This window comes from Liolophura sinensis, chromosome 2 (genome assembly GCF_032854445.1).
Source record: "Liolophura sinensis isolate JHLJ2023 chromosome 2, CUHK_Ljap_v2, whole genome shotgun sequence".
Classification (NCBI taxonomy): domain Eukaryota; kingdom Metazoa; phylum Mollusca; class Polyplacophora; order Chitonida; family Chitonidae; genus Liolophura; species Liolophura sinensis.
In genome coordinates this window covers 20,969,349-20,992,085 of record NC_088296.1, presented here as the reverse complement: position 1 = coordinate 20,992,085, position 22,737 = coordinate 20,969,349, and the positions used below count along the sequence as shown (strand labels likewise).

The 22,737-nt window shown below is 39.2% G+C and overlaps 1 protein-coding gene across 2 annotated transcripts; it reads left to right on the top strand.

Moving 5' to 3' along the window:
* Positions 1–9,809: 9,809 nt before the first annotated feature.
* On the top strand, positions 9,810–20,589 carry LOC135462694 (ras-related protein Rab-8B-like). Of its 2 annotated transcripts, none has more exons than XM_064739917.1 (7): positions 9,810–9,995; positions 16,288–16,348; positions 16,891–16,951; positions 18,147–18,224; positions 18,588–18,680; positions 19,340–19,444; positions 20,082–20,589. In XM_064739917.1, exons 1-7 carry the CDS (start codon positions 9,884–9,886, stop codon positions 20,172–20,174), a joined length of 603 nt encoding a protein of 200 aa, XP_064595987.1. In that variant the 5' UTR covers positions 9,810–9,883; the 3' UTR covers positions 20,175–20,589. The 2 variants fall into 2 exon arrangements, with proteins under 2 accessions (XP_064595987.1, XP_064595986.1); XM_064739916.1 differs by lacking the exon at positions 9,810–9,995 and adding an exon at positions 12,552–13,086.
* Positions 20,590–22,737: the final 2,148 nt, after the last annotated feature.

Sequence of the window (22,737 nt, the reverse complement as noted above, 5' to 3'; positions counted from 1 at the left end):
TAGAGCACAAAAATGGGTATGTGAGTTAAAGAGTCCATTTAGGTTAAAACTGATCATGTGGAAGAAAAACAAACAAGAAGTGTTGAACTTTATAAAATCTATTCTGATTCGTTGTGGTCATGTGATAGCTGTATTGAACGAGATGTGTTTGCTGTTCTGAAATGGGTTTTTTTTTTTAAGGGGGTGGGGAGGGGTACGTGGTTATATGCATTTTAGCACAGTTTCAGAGAACATAATAGAAACTGTATAGTAACCAACTGTTTAGATTTCGTGAAGGCCTGAAATTTGCCAGCCGGGCAAAGATGCATGTACTTTTCTCTCTTATCAAGCTCATATACCTGTAACTAGGGTTGCTCAGTGTACCTACATCCAAATTGTATAAAACGATTGCCAGTTTAGTGCATATTCATCTTTGCCTCATGCTTGTGTTAAATGATATAATCAGCCATTGAAAAGTGAACCTGAAAGTTGGCAACAAGTAATGGACATCCAGCTACTGTCAGTGAAGTTCTGACTCCATTTGCCACCAAATTTTGTACATCATGCAGAGCTCCAGCTGCTGTAAGTGAAGTTCTGACTCCGTTAGCCACCAACTTTTGTACATCATGCAGAGCTCCAGCTACTGTCAGTGAAGTTCTGACTCCGTTAGCCACCAACTTCTGTACATCATGCAGAGCTCCAGCTGCTGTAAGTGAAGTTCTGACTCCGTTAGCCACCAACTTTTGTACATCGTGCAGAGCTCCAGCTGTTGTCAGTGAAGTTCTGACTCTGTTAGCCACCAACTTTTGTACATCATGCAGAGCTCCAGGTGCTGTAAGTGAAGTTCTGACTCCGTTTGCCAGCCACTTTTGTACATCATGCAGAGCTCCAGCTGCTGTCAGTGAAGTTCTGACTCCGTTTGCCACCAACTTTTGCTCATCATGCAGAGCTCCAGCTGCTGTCAGTGAAGTTCTGACTCCATTTGCCAGCCACTTTTGTACATCATGCAGAGCTCCAGCTGCTGTCAGTGAAGTTCTGACTCCATTTGCCACCAAATTTTGTACATCATGCAGAGCTCCAGCTGCTGTAAGTGAAGTTCTGACTCCGTTAGCCACCAACTTTTGTACATCATGCAGAGCTCCAGCTACTGTCAGTGAAGTTCTGACTCCGTTAGCCACCAACTTCTGTACATCATGCAGAGCTCCAGCTGCTGTAAGTGAAGTTCTGACTCCGTTAGCCACCAACTTTTGTACATCGTGCAGAGCTCCAGCTGTTGTCAGTGAAGTTCTGACTCTGTTAGCCACCAACTTTTGTACATCATGCAGAGCTCCAGGTGCTGTAAGTGAAGTTCTGACTCCGTTTGCCAGCCACTTTTGTACATCATGCAGAGCTCCAGCTGCTGTCAGTGAAGTTCTGACTCCGTTTGCCACCAACTTTTGCTCATCATGCAGAGCTCCAGCTGCTGTCAGTGAAGTTCTGACTCCATTTGCCAGCCACTTTTGTACATCATGCAGAGCTCCAGCTGCTGTCAGTGAAGTTCTGACTCCATTTGCCAGCCACTTTTGTACTTCGTACATCATAGCATGTATCTGTAGTTATTTTCTCCACAGGGCTTATTATTTCCATGTGAAAATCACAATGTGTAAATAGATGCTTAAAGATAAAGATAAATTAAAACTGCATATTTTCCCCAAAACCATATTCTATTTATGATTATTTTAATCTCAAAGTACATGTACAAAATACATCCATGTATTAACTTGTGAATCTATGGCCGACCTGCTATATCTAGAAAAATAGTTAAAAAGAAAATTGTGTACATAGTGAGATGGTTAATTTAACCTGCCAGATTGCACAATAAGAAAGTTCTACAAAGAATTTCAGGTGAAATCTTCATCTATCTCTTAAATTTAGAACACATATTTGTTCAGAGTAAGAATCTGCTTGTTTTTAAAAGATTTTTTTTTGTTTTTGAATCCTGAATTTAGAAACCTGGAAGGTTATTGAGATTATAGTTTGGTTTTTGCTTGCAAGCAGATAAAAGCACATGTGTGAAAATGACCACTTATTTTGTCTTCACATGTATTCTGAAATTTACCAGATGTAACGAGGAAATTGCTTGTGATTTTTTTTTTTTTTTTCTTGGTAACAATGGAGAAAGATTCTTTGGGATCTTCCAAAGAAGAAATAAGTAGGTATCAAATTGATTCAGTTGTGCCACAAAGAATGATTGATCATATTAAAGAGATAAATGAAGAAGATATGGGCATACTTCAGGTTTGCTGCAGATTTACGTATAATTATTAATATGGTACTTAAAACAGAATGTGTTGATCATACGAAGTGTACATACTTATGTGGTTGCAACAGCAAGGGGACATAACTCCCGGTAAACATTTTAATAAATACAATTGTCTCCCCTTGCCTCAATTTTATCCCTTTTTGTTTTGTTCTTTTTTTGGTATGTTCATAGTTCGTTATTAAACTATATTTGTGACCATTTGTTTAATTTCTGTTTGTTATCACTGTTTTTGTGGGGAGTTTTTCTGTAACATTATACACTCCTTAAGTTTTGTTTTAACTCTTTAAAATTTCAATCATGCAAGTTAATGCTTTCATACTATACTTTATTCTCTGCTTTACATGTATTTATAGGTACCAAAAATGCTATATTAACCAAGCTGTAACTTTGTTCTGAATTCATCACAATGCACCTGATGCCCAGTATCATCTTGAAAAGAGGTTAATTTTGAGATATGTGTTAAAATGTTTTTGAACACCTGCTTACAAGGAGTAGGTGCCAAAAGGTGGAGCATTACATTTGTGAAATTTTGTGGGTCTGTTATATTGGGAGATAAGTAAAATATTATATTGACATTTGATATAGGCTGGCAATTTTGTTATTTCCTCTAAAACTGATCTTGTCAGTACAGCATTATTCCACAGTATTTTGTGGAATTTCTCTTGACACGTAAAAACTGCAGGAAAGTTTGAACCAGTTTCAGCCCAGTGATGGGAATGTTTTGGTCACCGGTAATAACCATCAAAACAAAAAACCTTAAAGACGCTATGATGTTGAGGGAGTGTGGCTAAATGCTCTTTTTGACTGATTCCATAAGATACTTGTAGCTGGATTTGAACTCTTATTTTGACACTTATTTTTGGATCTTAGTGATTTGGTATGCTGTTGCAATTTCAACTTAAGGGCCTTACACTACAAATTATTTTTAACTTTCGCGCTGTCAAAAATCACTTTGCGGAATTTCACACAACAATGTCGTGGGTTTGTCGGTTTGACGACAGATTTCAGACGTTTTTGTTTGTGAGTTTACGAAATCAGTAACCATCCTGCATTCTGTGGAAGTGGCAGAGTGTGTCAGTTGGAGTGGAGTCAGATATATGTTTCTAACCTGTTCTGTGTAGATCTGATGTATTTTTTGCAGGCTTTCGTCTGGAAATAAACAGATGTGTGATTGTCACATCTTTTGCAGAAGATTAGACTGATGTACATGCCTGAATTCATATTCCCCAGACTTTTGGTTATGTGTGTATTGTTAGCAAGCCTAAACTTTGTTTCCGGAGAAGGTTTGGGAGCGTGATAGCACACCTGAAATACAACTGGCTCTTTATGACCACTTTGATATTCTTAAGTGGTTTCTGATTTTACTGATACACAAAAGTTAAAGTCATATGCATTTCTGGGCCCGGTTTCACGAAGCTCTCCTAACATTACGTTCACTTAACTACCACAGCAACCAGTACTGTAGGCATTACGTCATCATGATAGTTGCGAGCTCGTAACGTCAAGAGAGCTCTCAGAACTGGACCCTGATCTAATTGGTATACACTGTCCTTTACATGTTAGCATGTGTATCTGGCTCTCTCCTAGGTGTGTGTGGTTTGATATATTTCTAACCGTTTTCAGGAATTACTGGGACTGTGTCCCGATAGCCCCAGCTCCCATCTGCTTGTGTATACGCTAAATGACCATCAATTTCGCCCATGATTAATTCGCTTATTTTTCCTCATTCTAAGAGTTCTGTTGAGGTTTGCGTGGAACATGGGATGATATTCTACTGGAAAAATGCAAGTTTCAACACCAACATTAATATTTTGTGTCATTTAATTGCCTCTAAAAATGCACTTCTGTGGGTGAAATTCCAAGACATTTAGGGTAGTTGAACATGAGTATGTACACCTGCTAGCCTAAAGGTGCAAAAAAGGTGTAAAAGTAAAGTGTGTATGGTGAAGGGTGTAAAAAAGAAAATACAGGCTTTTACATGTTTAAAATACAAATAATGTCATTGGTGTACATGTGCATTGTCCTGTGGGCAGGTATGAAATACTGAACATGGTAGTAGTGACCCATGGGTGAAATGGACAATATGACTCATGGCATTTGTGAGAATTTGAAGAAGATTAAAAAAAAAAAAAAAAAAACTCAAAAAAAACAGATTATGTGAAAAAAATATATTTTAACTAGATCTTGTTTAGTGAAGCGTTGTGTTATGTGACGAGTGGATACAATGTGTTTACAAGAATTTGTAGGCAACTGAACAACTTATGAAACCTACCACCTTTTTTGGGGGGTATCGTAAATACCAACAGTAAAATATTTAAAACCAATCCGCTTAGCCATGTTATTTGATTTCGGTGAATGTGCATACGTGTAGTAGGGGCGGCCACTTAATATACTTGCCTACATTCTTGTATTTTTACGTATTTTACATGAAGAAATCAGTTTGTCTTGCGGTTTGTCGGCAAAAAATGAAACAAGAATAGCATCACTTCAATTTAATAGACCTTCATGTTTCCTGTGTTGTTCTATTACAAGACGCAACATTCTGCAATGTCAATGACGTCAGCAACATCGCGTTCATTGCGTCACAGTTCATACGAGGTGACGCGGTGACGTCGTCTTCCGCTAACCTTTCCACGAGGTCAGACCGCAGGCGTGCATATTTGCATACATTATTGACGTCGATTGTCGGGTCTGCACAAAATATGAAGGCCCAGTTACAAACGGGGATCTAAGGGCAATGGGTGTTCAGAAGCGATGCCATTCGATTTACATCACTGTAAGGATACGCCATTTATGACAAGAGTAAATAAAATTGATGAATGAGGTTGTGTGAAAATTAGCTTCAGTTCGTACTGCATGGCATCTGAATGGTAATATATCCCTTTGCCCTGAGCTGAGAAAAATACAGACATTTTCTTTTCTCTGATGTACACGCGTCATCTATTTATCGAGAAAGTTTGAAACCTGTATGTTCCAGTGGTGGTAGTAGAGGTATAATCCCCCTACTTAAACCCATCCGATTCCTTTAGTTCCATATGTATATAACCTACGCCAGAAAGCTTTTTTTTTTTTTGCTTTTTTTTTTGCTTTTGCCTTTCTGAGATACAGCATATGTATATGTATACACCCTGATTTTTCTTGTAAAATTTTGATATCAAGAAAAAGTGTAAATTGGTTAAATTATATACATGTATAAACTTTGCGAACAGTAGTGCAAGTTAATAAATCAGATTTGTAAGATATATTTGGTTTGGTGTATATTTATTTGTGCATATATCTATTAATTTGTCTGGAGCAGCCTCGGGAGCCTCCCAACAATGCGGTGGTTATGAGTTCATGTTAATTAGCGTTGCTTGTTCAAGGAAAATATTTAATGGGGCAAAACAGAAAGTGTGTATCACCATTACGTGCTCTATATAGGTGGAGAACATGTATGTATCAAGACAGAAAGCAGAGCACGGTAATTTACTGCTGACCTGCACATGCTCATGGCTCGTGGGATTCCCTCGAGCTCTTCCCGACACCCCCCCCCCCACCCCAAGCACCATAATCCTGACCGCCGTCGTTTAAGTGACATATGAGTACGACATGAAACACCAATCCAATGAATAAATTAATTTGTCTGACTGAGTTACAACTTCGTTCTCTTCGCGAGGAACGTAATCTATAATTTTCAATTTGTACTATTCCCGAGTAACAGCTAATCTTGAGTCAGCGCCAGCCTGTTTGGGGAATACTCCAGTAATGCATGCAGGGCGGAAGCATCGGCTCGCTTGATAAATTTTAGGGACACGTGCACGGACAAGCTGATATTTTGTGAAAGTTACTAAGGCTACTTTACAGTATTTGCATAAGTCTGCCAAAAATCCTAGGCCTAGCCTCTAAGAATGGTTTTATATGACAGATAGATGTGTCTTGTTTTTTGTGTTTATCAAGCGGATACAGGTTGCTGTGCCAATTTAGGATGTGTCTGTCCAACATTCAGTTGCTCTGCTGGCCATAAAGATCACGTCATGTACACGTCCGTGACTTGTTTTACCAGTAATGTTAATACAGGACTGGCTGCTTTTCTTCCAAATTCCGATTTGAACCAGCCCTCTCCCCAAATGATAACTATTCCTCGATACCTCTGGCCTGTTTAGGCCCACCTTGATTGAACTTCACCACTAAATAACAGCAGCACACTCGTACATTGTTAGTAAAGTGCCTTCTGTTCAGTTCGCGATTGGTGAACAGCCATGGGATCGTCCAAGTTAATAGTGCTGTTAAAAAAAATACATGTCATAAATAGTACGTGGAAAGGATCTGTGTTTTATGACCGGTCAAAATCCACGTGAACTGCAACGTGAGTGACGATCGCACCCATTAAAAGTCTACACAAGACCCAGTCACATGGCGCCGCCGGCAATACAATGGCCAACGCATGGCTACACGTATATGCACCGTAAAGACGTGTTGAGTGTGGGACGAGAGTACGGAGTTAATACTTGTATATCCGCTTGATAACTAAAGTCAAACACTCATTTGCAATGTTGAGGGTTTATTTATGTGATTGTTTCTACACACCATACTCAAGAAAGTTACAAGCTCTGTAGCTGTAGTTACTGACGAAGTTTACCACTTAATTGTGAGGTACGGATATATGCATTATGGTGGGAGAATACCGGACAAAGCCCGAGGGAAGCCCGAGGGAAGCTCCTGACCATACGCAACTTGCTTAACTTCATCTTCTCGGCTTTCAAAACTTCAAAGAATTTTTTACATATTTTTCTGTGATAACTGTGTCTATTTTCTCTATGTATATATAGTGGCAGGTTTTAAGTTCACTTTAACAACAAATGTGTGTTGCAGGAGGTGTGGTTGAAGGGGTAAAACACAACGTGTTATTTATCGCTGCGTGCACTGGGAAGTGCATTTGAATGAATGAATGACTGATTATGGCTTAACCCCACACCGGCAATTTTTCAGACGTATCGTGGGGAGAACAAGTTTAAAACAGCAGCTAGTGAATGTTTTGCAAACGAACATGTTTAAAATCATTTTAAAAAAGAACTAAACCTTAGTGAAAACTCGAAAACCATAATTAAACATTTTTATAATATTTCATCTAGAACATCGTTTGTATGTATTTCATTTATGAAAGTGTATTTGATGAAGTAAAGCAGAACATGTTAATTACCGTTTTTTGTTCAGGGATATAGGGGATTTTAACTTATTTATGTGGTTGGTGTTTTACGCCATACTAAGAATATTTAGACGACGGCGGCCAGCCGTATGGTGTGAGGAAGCAGAGCAGAGCACGTGGCAGATCCACGTGCATCCATGTGCTACTGGCAGATCTCCCCACGTATGGCTGGAGTGGAAGTCAGCAAGATGAGATAACAAATCTGCGTGACCCGGAAGATATGATATGATACGGGGGCGTGTAATTTGATACCTTTAAGCATTTACATGACCAATTAGGAGGCTAACCTGAAGAAGTTAATTGACAAGAACCCATATTTCACCAGTTACTTGTGACCATTTGTCAATTATCACACTGTCGTTGCTGGTCTGGTTTTACTCTCTATCCTGAAAATCCTATATATATATATATATATATATATATATATATATATATATATATATATATTCGATGTCTTCCTTGCCGACTATTGAAACTAACTCGCTTATATAAGCTTCTGTTGTATAAGAGCTAATGATACGCGTGGCTAAACACGGGCCTAGCTTATGTGACGTCCTCGGCCGCACAAGATGCACGGGAATTTTATGACACTCGCACCTCAGATCAATAATAAATCAACCGGAACCATTGTCCGTGTGCTTATACAACATACTGCCGACCAATCGAAATGCAGGAACATTTTTTTCTTATGTAAACGCTTTGTGCTTCGAATGTTGAAGCGTTCATTCCTAGCGCACATGTTCAACATTTGCACATAGGAGTACCCACGATTGACCAGCTGTTTTCTTCTACGATAGGAATCCTGCAGGGTAAGGCATATCTAACTCATAGGTGAAACAACTCAATTTATTTTAAATTTTACTTTATTCATTTATTTATTTATATGCACATCCCTCAGATCAAATGCAGGCGTGTAGGAAGGAATCAATACACTACTACTATTCAGTATGATTTAATTATTGGACCACACATTACATCGGGTCGTACGTGTGAAGGCCTGACAGCAACATGGAGATGGATATGGGTTGTCCTCCCGGCTCTGCCGATTTACGCTAACGACAATGCTGCCCGCCCCGTTATATAAGGGAAAGTTTATGAGTACGGTGTAAAACACCGATCAAACAAATTTACATCGCATGCAGTATTATTATTAATCGTCACAGTAAATAACTCAATTTATGCTATACATGTTATTTATTTATTTATTGAAATTGTTGTTTGAGTGATGTTTTGAGCATTACTTTCTGTAGAAGCTTTATTAAGGCCAGTTGCAATATTGAAGAATACCGGGAGGAGCGATGGAATTCTGAATACACTCCACAAACACATGTTGACAATAATGAAGGAATGCTTATAGCTTGGCATCACATTGGCAGTGTTTCAGCAATAACGTGGTAACTGTCGATAAAATATTGTCCTCAAAATATGGCAAGCAGAAAAATGGACACCAGCTTATCACATATTTAAAATGAGTGCCTTTATTTTTTAAAGAAATTAAATTTTCAGAACGAAGTCTCAAGAAACTGATATACATTCAAAGCGAAATCACGCGTTAAAGTGAGATTTGCAGTGTATCAGATAGACTGGTGTTCACGTGACAATTCTGTCATTTTGAGAAAAATTCACGATGAGATGCGGAATTTCGTAGCACCTACAGAAACAAGCAAATTGTGGTTAAGGGCACAACATATGAGGCTGTTTTTGTGAAGCCGGAGTGTCGTAAAAGTGTAAATACCAGTCAAACGTAACACGTGCATCAGGATCTATCAAAGGGGAGTAAACATGGGTGCATCTAATTTGATTGCAAATACTGTGATCCTGTACACTTGTTTTTCTTACACTAATCCATTGTAATTCTTCAACCTTTTTTGCATATCTCAAAGATGTTTTTAAAACATTTTCAGAGGGTATTATTTCCTGCGGAATGTATGCATTCATGCGTGGGGTTTTACATTGTACTTAATTTTTCAGTGATATGAAGACGTGGAGTCATTGTGTGTGTGTATATATACTTTGTCACTTTGTATATGATGCTGCAGTTAAACTTTATATCAAGCGCTGAAATTGGACAGCACACCCAGTGTACTTTTGTCTCGAAAATCAAATTAAATATATGCATAAATTACTCTGAAAATTGATCTTTTATATTGCAAAAGGTTAAGGCAGTAAGAATTTCCGCTTTTCTTTATTACCTGCATGCGTTAGAGTATGAAAAATGGAACAAACTTATGTTTATATATACACGCTATAGCCAGGGATGTATTGCTGTAATATGAGGACCGTGCTCTGTTGCAGATACCAGAATGCGTCAAATCGAAGTTTTCAACCCTAAGGACATGTCCTTAGACGTCTCGTCTTATTACCTCGGCCTATTGGTCGGCACCACAGGACTAATACCTGACCAGTGGTATCCCACGATGGACAGAAGGGTGAAGATCATCGTTGTGGGTGACTCCAATGTTGGCAAGACTTGCTTAATACACCGTTTTGCGGACAACACCTTTCTGACAGACACTGACACAACGATTGGTAAGTTGATGGAATATATTTGTTGAGTGGTTGTTTCATTGAAAGACTGACGGATGGATGGATTTTTGGAATGATAGATTGACAGCTAGAGCTGGATTTGAACCTTTGAACCGGCGATTTTATCAATAGAGTGCACACAAAAGTCATCAGCCCTAGATAGAGCATATGCGTATAGAATGCGGTGGATCACTTAACTTCACCACGCTGTCGATCAAACCATTACACTGATCAATCAAGCAGAACATCTTCTCGCTTTGCTGACACGGTTAGGTAACAGGCTGCACTCAAAAGGTGTTCATAATCCGTGATCGCTATGATTACCTTAGTCAGGTATATTTGGTGGATAATAATCGACTACAAGGTTTCAAGTTCGAATCCATACATACGAGAGTTTTTAGGTGTTTAGTCAGGGTGACTATGTTACTATGTTCAATCCTGAGAGAAGCTACGCAGAAATATTAAAATGATATGAAGGATACCCTAGGGAACAGAGCTAATAGACGTAGCACCCGGCAAAATTGGAAACTACAGAAAACCTTTGCTTCGGTACTATCCCCCGAAACTAGTGACGGCGGTTTTAATACATCGCTATTTTTTTCAACAATTCAGGAAAGCAATTCAGACTGTCTCAATCCTTGTCATTTAACCCTCCTTTGAAGACATCCAGGTCTTCACACTGTAGTAGCTCTTTATGTAAGTTAGTTACGTAAAGGAGTGAGTGGGTACAGGATCATTGGCCCCGGCGTGTGACTGGGCGTGGGAGTGGGTGCGGGGAGGACTGGTTTACTGCTGGGTTTGTGGTTGCCGTGTGGGACGGGTAAATGACGAAATGCGCGCCGATCTATTCAGAGCTTTTCAGCGATGTCACAGCTGCTCTGAAGCAATTATCAGCACTCTCTTTGATCACGTGACCAGTTGTTAACAAAGCGAATTTAACCCAGGCGTTATTGTCATACAGAACGAAAAATAAAGCCGTTAGGTAAGAAAAATATTTCTGGAAAAGAAACCAGAAAATGTCTATCCTTCGAACACGGTAATTTCGCAGCTTTGTAGTACATACAACTTTAGCGAAATCCTCAAGATATCAGTACTTGGCCCTTTTCGCCCCACTTGGGTCTCATGGTGTTGAGTGGGGGTCAGTAATTAGTGTTGTTGGGTTTGTATTTAGAAGATGGTTTGAATCCGAGTCGCCACTGCATGGGACAAATTCCCTGGTTGATGCACTTCCATTGTCGTTGCGAGGCTGAGACAAATCTAGACTCGTAGGCTGAGACAAATCTCGACTCGTAGGTTCATAGCTTTAGATATAGTTTATACAGGTTTAACGTTAGGCAACATTATGGAGGTTACTTATAGCATAAAATTGTTATGAGTTAAAGAAGACACAACACTAAGTTTCCTTGATACATGACCTTCTTACAAAATTTCATGTTATTTATATTTTGCTTGTGCTGTTATTCCAACACAGCATTTCCGTTGGGGTAATAATCAAGGGATTGTGTTGTGCATAACGAGATGTTGAATTGTAGTAGCATGGTCTTTTCTATTTATTTATTTATTTGACTGGTGTTTTAAGCCGCACTGTGGAATGTTTCACTTATACGACGGCAGCCAGGATTATGGTAAGAGGAAACCACACAGAGCCCGAGGGAGACACACGACCATCCTCAGGTTGCTGGAAAAACCTTCACACGTATAGCCGGAGAGGAAACCAGCATGAGCTGGACTTGAACTCAAAGTGACCGAGTTGGTGGAAACTTCCGTCGTCCCGCGCTAACGTGCTAAACCTTTCGGCCACGGAGGACCCTGATCTTTTCTCGTATCGCTCAGAAAAAGACATAAAGTTATATGTTAAATCAAGCATAATAAGTTTAAAATCGCAAATAGTTTTAGTTTGGAACTGCAATACTCCAGTGACAGGCTTAAGACACGTGTTCAACTCCAGCATTCGCTGGATGTCTTTACTTTTTTTTTGTTAAATTTGTTTGCAAGCTGTTTTCACTACGGCTACGACATAGCATCAGATTCGTCAAGATTTGCCAAGATCCCTCACGACTTATCGTATGATCAGTCTAAGATTTACGACGAATACAGTACCCGCAATTTTTCGCTCGCAGGTTTTTCTTAGCCAGTCGTAGGCCTAAGTGTAGGTGTGACTTGGGCTTTCTACTCTCCATTCTGTATGTAGCCGTTCGCAGCCCGTTACAGTTATCTGTCAGGCCGCTGTACTATGTACTGTGTTCACTCTGTACATACTGGTAGATTTGAATCACGGTCTATACAAGAAGTGTAAGTGAAGACCAATAATACTCTGTGATTATAATAGGTATTACCGTCATCATTATTATCAGATAGGCATCCATATATATATATATATATATATATATATATATATATATATATATATATATATATATATATAGCTAAACCTTCAGGGGTGTAAGTATAATAACCGGATATTCCTAAATGACATCAGCATAAAATAAGCCTGTATCGGATTGGGTCTGGAGTTTCACTTTCGGAGAGAGATCCGTATTGTACTTGCTGTGGGTAGATTTTCATGGAGAGACTGTATGCCAGACTGTACGGTGTACCTACACTGCAGACCTAAATATCTTTGTTGCTACAGTGTTATATACAAATGTAGATAAGTGTATGAGGCGGCACAGATTTTTGACTGAAAGGAAATCAGATATATACGTACATTATATCTACATGTACAACGTAAAACACCGATCAGCACGTATCAAAGTACTGGCTCACGAGACAACTGTTCTCACAAGGCACGTGACTGACGTCATTTTAAAAGCCGAGGAGGGATATGATACCGTAGATAATCCAACAGTGATGTCAGTATCACTCAATATATCACTGTTATGTCCTCGTTCAGTAGGAGCTTTTTTGGACAGTTTCGTCCTTCAGATGCGATAACTGAATGTTAATTCGGCTTAACTGACAAACATTATGATGGATGTTCAGTGTGTGGCTAGGCTGAAGCTAATTCTCGTGGGGGATCAAAGTGTGGGGAAGACAAGTCTGTTAACTCAGTTCGCAGATGATTTTTTCGCATCTCATCCAAGCAGTACCATAGGTAGGTGGATCTTCATATATGGTCACATAAAAACTTCATCCCTCTCCCCCACCCTGTAAATAGCTCCCAAATATGACGCTTTTGTTCTGAAAATGACATCTTCGCATAACATCTATATCAGCAATACTAGGTGAATCTTTCAGTGGATCATGAAGTCAAAACCCAGTTTCGAACAAGTGAACTCACAATTTCGTTAGTATTTCGTGATAAATTTCACACCGCTCATTCAATAACGGTTCTGAAAGATTTCTTTAATTTCTTCCTCGCGAACTTATGGTGTGAACTATTTGAATGGGTATCAAAAAGGATAAACAGATTTAACAGACTTGATGTGAGAGATTCAGTGGTATACTGTATGTTGGAGAATACCACCACTTTACATACCTCAAAAAAAATTCCTGCTACTGCCGGATGAAAGTTACGTTTTGTTTGAACAGACAATCTGCGTGTGCAAATATATGTTTCTATGCAGGTCAAAAAATAAGCAACATGACTACGATTCCATGTCTTCTCGGTTTTGCAATACTGAAAATAAAAGAACTACATTACCAATCTAGTTAAACTTAAGCGTCTGTTAAACTGCTAAACCCTATTTGTTCCAAGTAGGCCTACACTCGTGTAACCGATGACCCACGGAGGCCCCCTATCTAAATATAAAGCACTGGGGATAATAGCCCAGATCATGCTACAGTGTGCATGTGACTGGAATTCCCCAGCTCTGTTGACATATACACTACTGTACTTACATCACCCTTTTGTTACATTAGTCGCACTTATGTATACAGGAATTACAAGACGCGCTTACAGCGTACATAATATGAGCTTTGCAACAGACAGTAAATGAAAGGATTTAACCGTACAACCAATTATGTTATTAAACCGTTTCCTTTCAAACACAGCGAAATTGCTTCACTACAAGAAATGATTAGTGCAAAACGACCGGGATTTCGGACAGCTAGAACTTCAAAGCTTTGTGGCATCAGTGAATTAGGGTAGCATTCATAGGAGTGTGAGGAACTTTAGGTATCTTACGGTAGACAGGTCTACGTGCCGTTGAGTAGTGTCATATGGTTTAACACAGGACGCGTTAACATTGTGCATTGACCACGTAAATTTCTTTCTGTCAGACATAGTTTGGTTTAATCTGTGATATTATATGGCAGTCTAAAAATAACACAAACGTGCTTGTTGTTGGTAATGTTTGTCAAATTTCCTGTTCAGGGGGTTTGTTATGGTGAATGCATCTTTACATAGCGCTCCCAAAACGATAAGCATTATATATCTTGTTATGACTAACATTTAGACTCGCCCGGTCGTTTAGATCTTACTGTAAGCCAATTCTGTAGTACTAGTACATCAGCCTATAAACTTTTCCTGTATCAGAGGAAATGCTGTTATCCACAAACAACTCGCCTCCCCCGCCTATCAAAAAACATAGAAATGATGACGTGGTTAATTATACATTTTTGACATAGAACTGTATTTTTTTTTTTGTGAATCTTTAAATTCTGTCCTTTTTATGCATTTGGTTAGAATTTGGTTGCACTAATATTGCTATATCTGATGTTTTCGTCGCCACATATCCAATACTTTGTAACGTATTCTCTCTAACGATTTGGGACAGTACAGTGCATGTGCTAACAAGCCGTTCCTGCTCGCGCAATGCTATAGGATTGCACGTGTAATTGTATACTGTAATTCTTCAACCTTTTCGCACGCTTACAAGGCGTTTATTCAAGCATATTCTGAAACCACGATTCTCCGTAGACTGATAAAATTGTACTCCTTGTGAAGCCCTGAAACTGACCAGTTTAACCAATGTAGGCCTAGTTCTGTCTCCATAATCCAGTTGCAAACATGCAGACGTGTCATTGAAATCTGCTCTTTTATAAGCAACAAGGTTGAGGGGTTAAGATACATAGTAGGCCTGTATGTATAAGGTTACATATGCTGACCCGAGTTATACAAATATGATAAGTGCCTGATGAACGATGACCTTTGTGACCTGTGTGACCCATATCTTCTGAAGTACACCCCATACCAATTCACTAATCTGCTTTGGGATTATCCGTAGTAAGCAGAGTCTCGCCTCCCTTCCTCGCTCTTATTCTTTATTTCGTAAAGACTTTACGAGATAATCACTGGGCATGAGTTTATAAAGCGCGGCAAATTCGACTGGGTGAAGAAACTGGAAGAGGGCGTTAATTTGGGCATCTAGCCGTAAGTCGGTATATGGACCAGGGACTAGATTCATGCAGTCGTGTCTTGCAAACTCTGCACATAGTTCATATTAAGGACACCAGCCCGTCCGTCAGGGGTCATGGGGGAATGCATACACCGTATAGACGTATAACTGCTCTACTTTGTCTCCGACAGCGGTTTTATTTATCCCATGGACACACCAATCTGCTGAACATTGTAAACGACAATAATGTGTACTTTCGCTACATTACCTTATTCTAAAGCCGCTATTGTACCCCGATGATCATTCATACGAAATATGGACTCACGTGAGAAGTATTATACACTCGTGCAGAGAATTTCTTCCCAGCGTTTTGTAATAAAACATTACACGTATTCTTTACTGGTTATTTTTTAATTATATGTCTTGATATTTAAATATTTTTTAATATTTATGCACTGCGAAAGCCGTAATAAGTTTTCATAATGATTTATAAATATATAATATTTTTTAAAAAATCAAGCAGAGTTGCACTTTTTATAAAAATGTGAGACATCCAAGAAATCATTACAGAGATCCATCCAAAGTATGATCCATCTATGCTTATAAAGACCAATTTTTCTTAATGTGTTCTGACCGGCCCCCGGTCCCGATACCACAGTTGGTAGAGCATCCGCTTCGGGAGCGGTAGATCCAGGGTCAATCCTAGGTCAAGTCACACCTAAGACTTTAAAATAAGAAGTTGTAACTTCATCGATTGCCGTTCAGCATGAAGGGGATAGTACAACGACTGTTTGACCCGTACCATTATAATGGCTCGGGCGGGGCAACTTACTTGCCTTCGGTTAGGCGTCTCAGTGAAGCAGCATTAGATGAAAGAGCGGTGGAAATCCGTCCTGCAACAAGGAGGTACATTACATGCACTCTCTGGATTCTTCGTCGTCGTATAACTGAAAAATTGTTAAGTACGACGTTAAACCCCAAGCACTCACTCACTCATTTATTTTTTTTTTCCACAGGTACTGACTTCAAAATGCGTACAGTCGAAGTAGATGGAAAATGGGTCAAACTTCAATTATGGTAAGCTCCCTATATCATATCAGTTAGGGGAGGTACTTGCGTGCGTATACATGTATATGTGTGTAGGTAACGACTGCTACAACATCGACTTTACACTGATACTATATCAGCTTACATCTTCTGTGAACATCATTTCCTTTAAGCAAAGCGATTTCGACTGAGACAGGTTGCGTTAAAAACTCCGATATACATGTCATACACAAATTACCTCTTTAGAGTAAGTTGAAGAGTGTGTCTCTGTAAGCAAACAGGACAACTTACGTATAATCATACATGAAATTCCCCTTGTATACAGTAAGTCGAAATAGATGATTGCTCCATGTGAGAGGAACAAGTTGGGTTTACAAGGCGATTTGAACATCCCAGGGATGGTTGAGCAGAGCCAGAATTTTGTTTTGCGTATTGTCATTAACTCCGTCAAAGCTTGGTTGCTACCTGTACATTGGCACAGCGCCTAAAGAAACTGCACCTACGTTTGGTCTTTCTCTCCCTTTTCTCTCTACACGTGAAGCAAAGTTTTTAATCTTTTGTTTTTTTCACAGGGACACAGCAGGCCAGGAACGCTACAGAACGATCATCAAAGATTACTACCGAGATGCTCAGGTGAGTGTATATATCAAAGGAAGTATGTGTAAATAACAATGAAATTGTGGCTTTATCATGATCTATATAGTGTCAGCAAAATTCCGCTGCAATTGGTACAGGTAGTGCGGAAAATTGTACAAAAATACAGCCGGAAAATTGTACAAAATACAGCCGGAAGTTTAATAAATATCTCATTTCGCTCTAAAATGAACATCTACAATTTCCGGTTAATATTCATAATGCTTAAATTACGTCCAGACTGGAATTGCCTGATCGCTCAATACTTACCATCTACATAATCCGGTTCCACACTGTGTAAAAACAGCATTCTCTTTTATTTAGCTGTTGTTGTTGAAGTCTCGCTTGGCGCTCAGCGTTGAAAGGCTAAAGCTAGGAAACGTGACTGGTTGACCCGGTGTCAGTATAATGTGACTGGTGTCATGCCCGGTGTCTTCGGCATGATACTTCAGTGACAGCAGCACTTTGGCGGCATGTATATATATATATATATATATATATATATATATATATATATATATATATATATATATACACCTAATGACTCCTCGTCGTAATATGACGTTTTGCTAAGTACACCCAGAAGTCCATTACCTAGAAGTATGTAACGTCCCTATAGCTAGTCTCCACGGCACATTACACATAATACATCATCTGTAGAAGCTCGCGCCACCTGGCGGAGAAATATGTCAACCTGTTGGCTGGAAATTATGAACTGAATCATGGCAAATCTACGATTTCACTAATCATTGGTGCTATACAGTTAAGAACCCGCTGACTATTTTTATAGTTCCCAGCAACTCTTAAACAATTACTATCAAAGACATTGTTGTCCTTTTATTTTTTCAAGTCTACATCAACACAACCGCGCTTGAAAATTTTTTCCAACGATGCATCAGCCGTTTCTGAAACGTTTCCTGCGCAATTGAGAGAAAAAAGTACATGGCTGTGCAGATACGTCACATAATGTGTTAGAGATGGAAGAAATGTGCAAAGTGCCGTGGAGATTAGCTATAGGGAAGTTAAATACTTTTATGTAATGGAATTCTGGTACAGCGTAAAACCTAAGGCATATATACATACATACATGCCTACATTCTTGAAATCCATAGCTACTGTACACATATTTACTTCGTGACTGAATTATGCCTGTCACGTCTACATTTACCAATGACAGCTGCTTTGATTTTTATAGGGGGTTATTTTCGTGTACGACATTACCAAGGAGCAGTCGTTTGACCATATTCTAGACTGGATACAGACCGTTCAGGAGGTACATTTTCGAAATATATTCGACATAAATTATTTTTTTTCTAGATTTTATTCCAAATTGATTTCATATGTCCATCTTTGTCCAGCATTTTTTTTTATTATTGTTGATATATTTGCGGTTTCATTTCAAGCCACAAGCTTAACAAATGTCTGAGACTCTATTTAGTATATTTATTTCGAAGGATATCATATTACGATTGGGTCTGGCAGCAACCCTCGGATGGTCGTGGATTTCCTCCCACCATAATGCTGGCCGCCGTCGTAGAATATCTAGGTTACAAATCTGTGAGTCTTATCCCAGTCGCCATCTGTAAACTTGAAAGTAATTCTTCTAATTTACACCCAATGGCAACTCTTGTTACAGCACGCGCCGCATGACATTGAACAAATCATCGTTGGAAACAAGGCTGACGCTGATCCACATCTGCGGAAAGTTAACAGCAGGCGGGCCGAATCGGTATGTTTGATTCTTTATTGCAACCTTGTCTGTGGCATAAAAGTGTTTGATGCGTGAAGTCGTGAAGCATGGTACACAACGCTGGTATATATATATACTGTTCATACATGTAAGAAAAACTGGTAGTGTGTGGAGAGTTATTCTTACTCTGCGTGTCCATACATTATGTCAGTGACGGCATTGTATAAAGCAGAGTCGTGAACATCCCAGTAATGCACAACTGCCGCACCGCACAGCATCTATAATGTATCTGTATCGATATGTGGTCCTTCAAAGTCTAAGTAACCAATCATCTCAGCGGCCTAGTTGTTAGTGTGCTATCGCAGCAGAATGTCCCAAAAAGTCTCTCATCAATGCGGCCGCTTTGAGGTCAAATCCAGCTCATACTGGCTTTCTCTCCTGTCGTAAGTTGGATGATCTGTCCGCAACCTGCGAATGGTCGTGGGTTTCCCCCGGGCTCTGTCAGGTTTCCTCTGAAGATAATGCTGACACTCATCGTCTAAGTGAGATGTTCTTGGGTATTGTGCAAAACACCAAATGAATAGGTAAATACATACTTAAATAAGTCTAAGTAATGAACTGTTTTGAATAAACTTTCGCACAGGCCATTGAGCAATGGACCAGATTCAAGGTATGGCGTTGTTGTTTTTGATTTGAAGGTAGCGAATCAGTTCGGGTGTAAATTCATGGAGACAAGCGCCAAGCATAACACAAATGTCGACGAGGCCTTTATGTTGCTAACACGGAGGATAATGGAGAAACTGGTAAGTCTGATCACGTGTCAGGGTTTCGTGGCACTAGTATGCGAAACCAGAAGCACTGGTCCTGTGAAAGGAAGCTGACGACACCAAAGCTCGATGTGATTAATCCGTTGGTTATATAAGATGAAATAGCGCTTGAAAGAGTCAAATAATCTGCAAGCTTGAATGGAAAATCCGCATTCGATCCCTGATATATGGATAAAGCGACGAACTGTATACTATGTGACGAACTGTCTACTGTGACGAACCTGATTTGCGCTTTTCATTAATAATAGAATGTTCAAACGTTATATCTTTTGCATTAAACTCGGAAGGTCGATAAACAAAGTTCGACTAACTTTGCCAGTTTATTGTAATCAATATGTGTTGTAGTCGGTAGTGATAATTTCTGGTCGGCAAAATTGGATATCTCTCCTCGACATGAAACCTCTTGTGCTTTTCTTTTCACGTACATGTACATGTGTGTACTCATGTATTTTCCGTATGTACTTTGAATGAAATAGCACGTCTAAAAGTGACATTCTTTTCAAGCCAAGCGGAGATCAAGACATATTTATAAAAATCCACAGGGTGGAAAAATTGTTTTGCATATTAAGAGCATTGAAAAGTGCAATAACGTGCATTTTTTCTACATTTGCAGAAACTCGGAGATCCTCTAAAGTTTGAAGACAGTGTTATACTTTCTGACGAAGAACGCCAAAGAGACTCCAAATGCGGCTGTACGATACTCTAGTGGCGTGGACGCGCTCGTATACTCCAAAAATGCATCAAGCTGTGGCCAGTCACAGCCAATCACAGCTTTCGTTACACAGGCATAACCGAGATATGCCAATGGTTCTGCCAGTCGTAGATCCTGTTGCAGCTGAGTGTGGACAGGTTGAAGAGCGACGAGATTACGGTGGGCCTTTGCTACATTGTTCGTCCTTGTAAGGGTAGATGTACCCCTTGGTGCCAGCTGCAAGTAGTTGACCCGTCCCCAATGATGTGGTTAGAGAGACAAGTAGACGATTCTGTTTTTAGCTCATTCTGATAATGATATACGTGGTTTACTAGAGGCTCCACCAATCACGGCCTTCGTTTCAGACACCTGTGGATTCCGTGTGTGAGTCAGTGGTGTACGGACAAGTTACATCCAATCACAGGTCCTTTATCCGGTTGCAACTCTTGCACGAGGCGGGACGTTAGCATCTATGAATCAAATAGTTCCCTGTCCGTGAGTGAAAAGACCAGATTCTCCACTAGAAAAAATGACGTGAAGAAAAGAATCGCTAGCGATAGTAAACATTGTGGCGGCCTTTGAGTTCTCCACTCGCATTGCGTAAACCTATGACCGAGTTGAAATGTACAGGCGAGTTCTCTCCCTTTGTGTATGATTGACCAACGCGATGTCCAGTGGATAAGACCATAACGAAATGTGAAGAACCTTCTTTCTTTCTTTCGATTTTCACAGTGCTCCTATACATGCTGAAAGTGCTCCCAGAACAAGGATCTTTTCACTGAGGGTAATCAGCTGTGTGACATTGTCCTGATGATGGACCGGGTGTTCTAGGAATCACGCCCCTCGTGTAATTGACACAGATCTAATTTAGAATGGGGTGGAGACCCTGAAACACTGAGAGAGATGTGATTAAAAACAAGAAAAAGCTTAATTATTGACACATGATTCCAACTGTTTATTACAAACAATACAAAATGTACTCCATATTTTTTTTTCTTGGCAACAAATAATTTAGGGAAACTGACGTCTTCCCATTACCGGCTAATTTACCATAATTTCCTTGTGCTAAGGACCATGGAGACAGAACGAAATCAGAGACATGGCCCTGTGTCAGTAGAATATGTCAGCTTGGACCAAATACATTGGCTTCGCGTCGTATGCAACGAATCATAGTATATTTATTTTCAAGATTATTTTTTCTACATGTCTGGATTATTTCTTATTTTTGAGTGTGTAATAGGCACTACTGTCGAATATTACGTGTTTTTTTTTTTTTTCTGCAGTACGTGCTTTGGTAATTTATCGCGTAATCTGTATACTATTTGTCTGGCGTATGCAGACCCAAAACATCAAGAACTTAACGCTCAGTATTGTAATTTATCTGCACATACCAGCGGCCAGTCAGTATTATTGCCACAAAGAAACTCTTCAATCCTTAGGTCTAATATTCAATGTGATATGGAAATATAAATATTCAAAACTACCGAATGACTATGTTTGAAAACAAGAACAAGTATGTACATGTGCTATATTTCAGTCACACGTCAGTTTGAAATCCACTCACGAGCTTAAGAAATCAAAATAAATAAATTTACTGTAGTTAAGCTCGTTTGCATATGACTTACATGTATTGTATACATAAAGGCATTGAACAGAAGTTGACATAGTCTGGTTAGGGATGCACACTTTGCAGGCAGATGAAGCCTAACCATTACTATAAAAGGCAATTATTAAATACGTGAACGGAGTATCCTGCAAAGTAAGTTTTAGAACATAGACAACACAGGTGACATTTACCACTTATTATTGCGTACACATGTATTTGCATGAGTTGCTTTCCGCTACGTTTATGTATACGAGTTGCATTCCGCTACGTTTATGTATACGAGTTGCATTCCCACACATTTATAACTGTGAGTTACATTCCGACACATTTATGTGTATAAGTTACATTCTCACACATGTAAGTGTATGGGTTGCATTCCCACACATTTATTTGTAAGTTACATTCCCACACATATGTAAGAGCTACATTCCCACACATTTATGTGTAAGATTTGCATGCCCACACATTTATATATAAGATTTGCATTCCCACACATTTATGTGTATGACTTACATACCAGCATGCCCATTATACTATTGGTCATTTTTGCACCTAAACGTTAGTTATACATGCCTTATAGTGCTATTTGTAGAGAACTCGGGTGATATTTTTCGTATTGGCACTTAATGTATACAAATATCATATTATTAATATATATATTACACCTATCATGAGCTAGAGATACACGCAATATAATATAGTACGAATCCATTATCATAAAGTACGAATCCATTATCATAAAGTAAGACGTTAAACCCTAGCAAGTATACGTATGTACATTATCGCGTATTTACTACTCACTTATGATAGTGTGAGTGACTCAGTTCGGTGAGCTGGGTCGCTTAGCAACGCACATCACAATATTCATCTATAATTTGTAAGTTACTTCTTAATTTATTGGCCAGCTTTATATTCACCCTAAACTGGACTTTTATTCTCATGAATTTGTGCGTACATAGCTGATCGAAAAAT

What these genes read in the sequence shown, in the direction of transcription:
- LOC135462694 (XM_064739916.1), top strand. Translation starts at nt 12,960, where the DNA reads ATGATGGATGTTCAGTGTGTGGCTAGGCTGAAGCTAATTCTCGTGGGG. An exon ending in ACAGCAGGCGGGCCGAATCG is followed by an intron (nt 18,681 to 19,339) that starts GTATGTTTGATT and finishes TTTGATTTGAAG; the next exon opens with GTAGCGAATCAGTTCGGGTG. An exon ending in GGAGGATAATGGAGAAACTG is followed by an intron (nt 19,445 to 20,081) that starts GTAAGTCTGATC and finishes CTACATTTGCAG; the next exon opens with AAACTCGGAGATCCTCTAAA.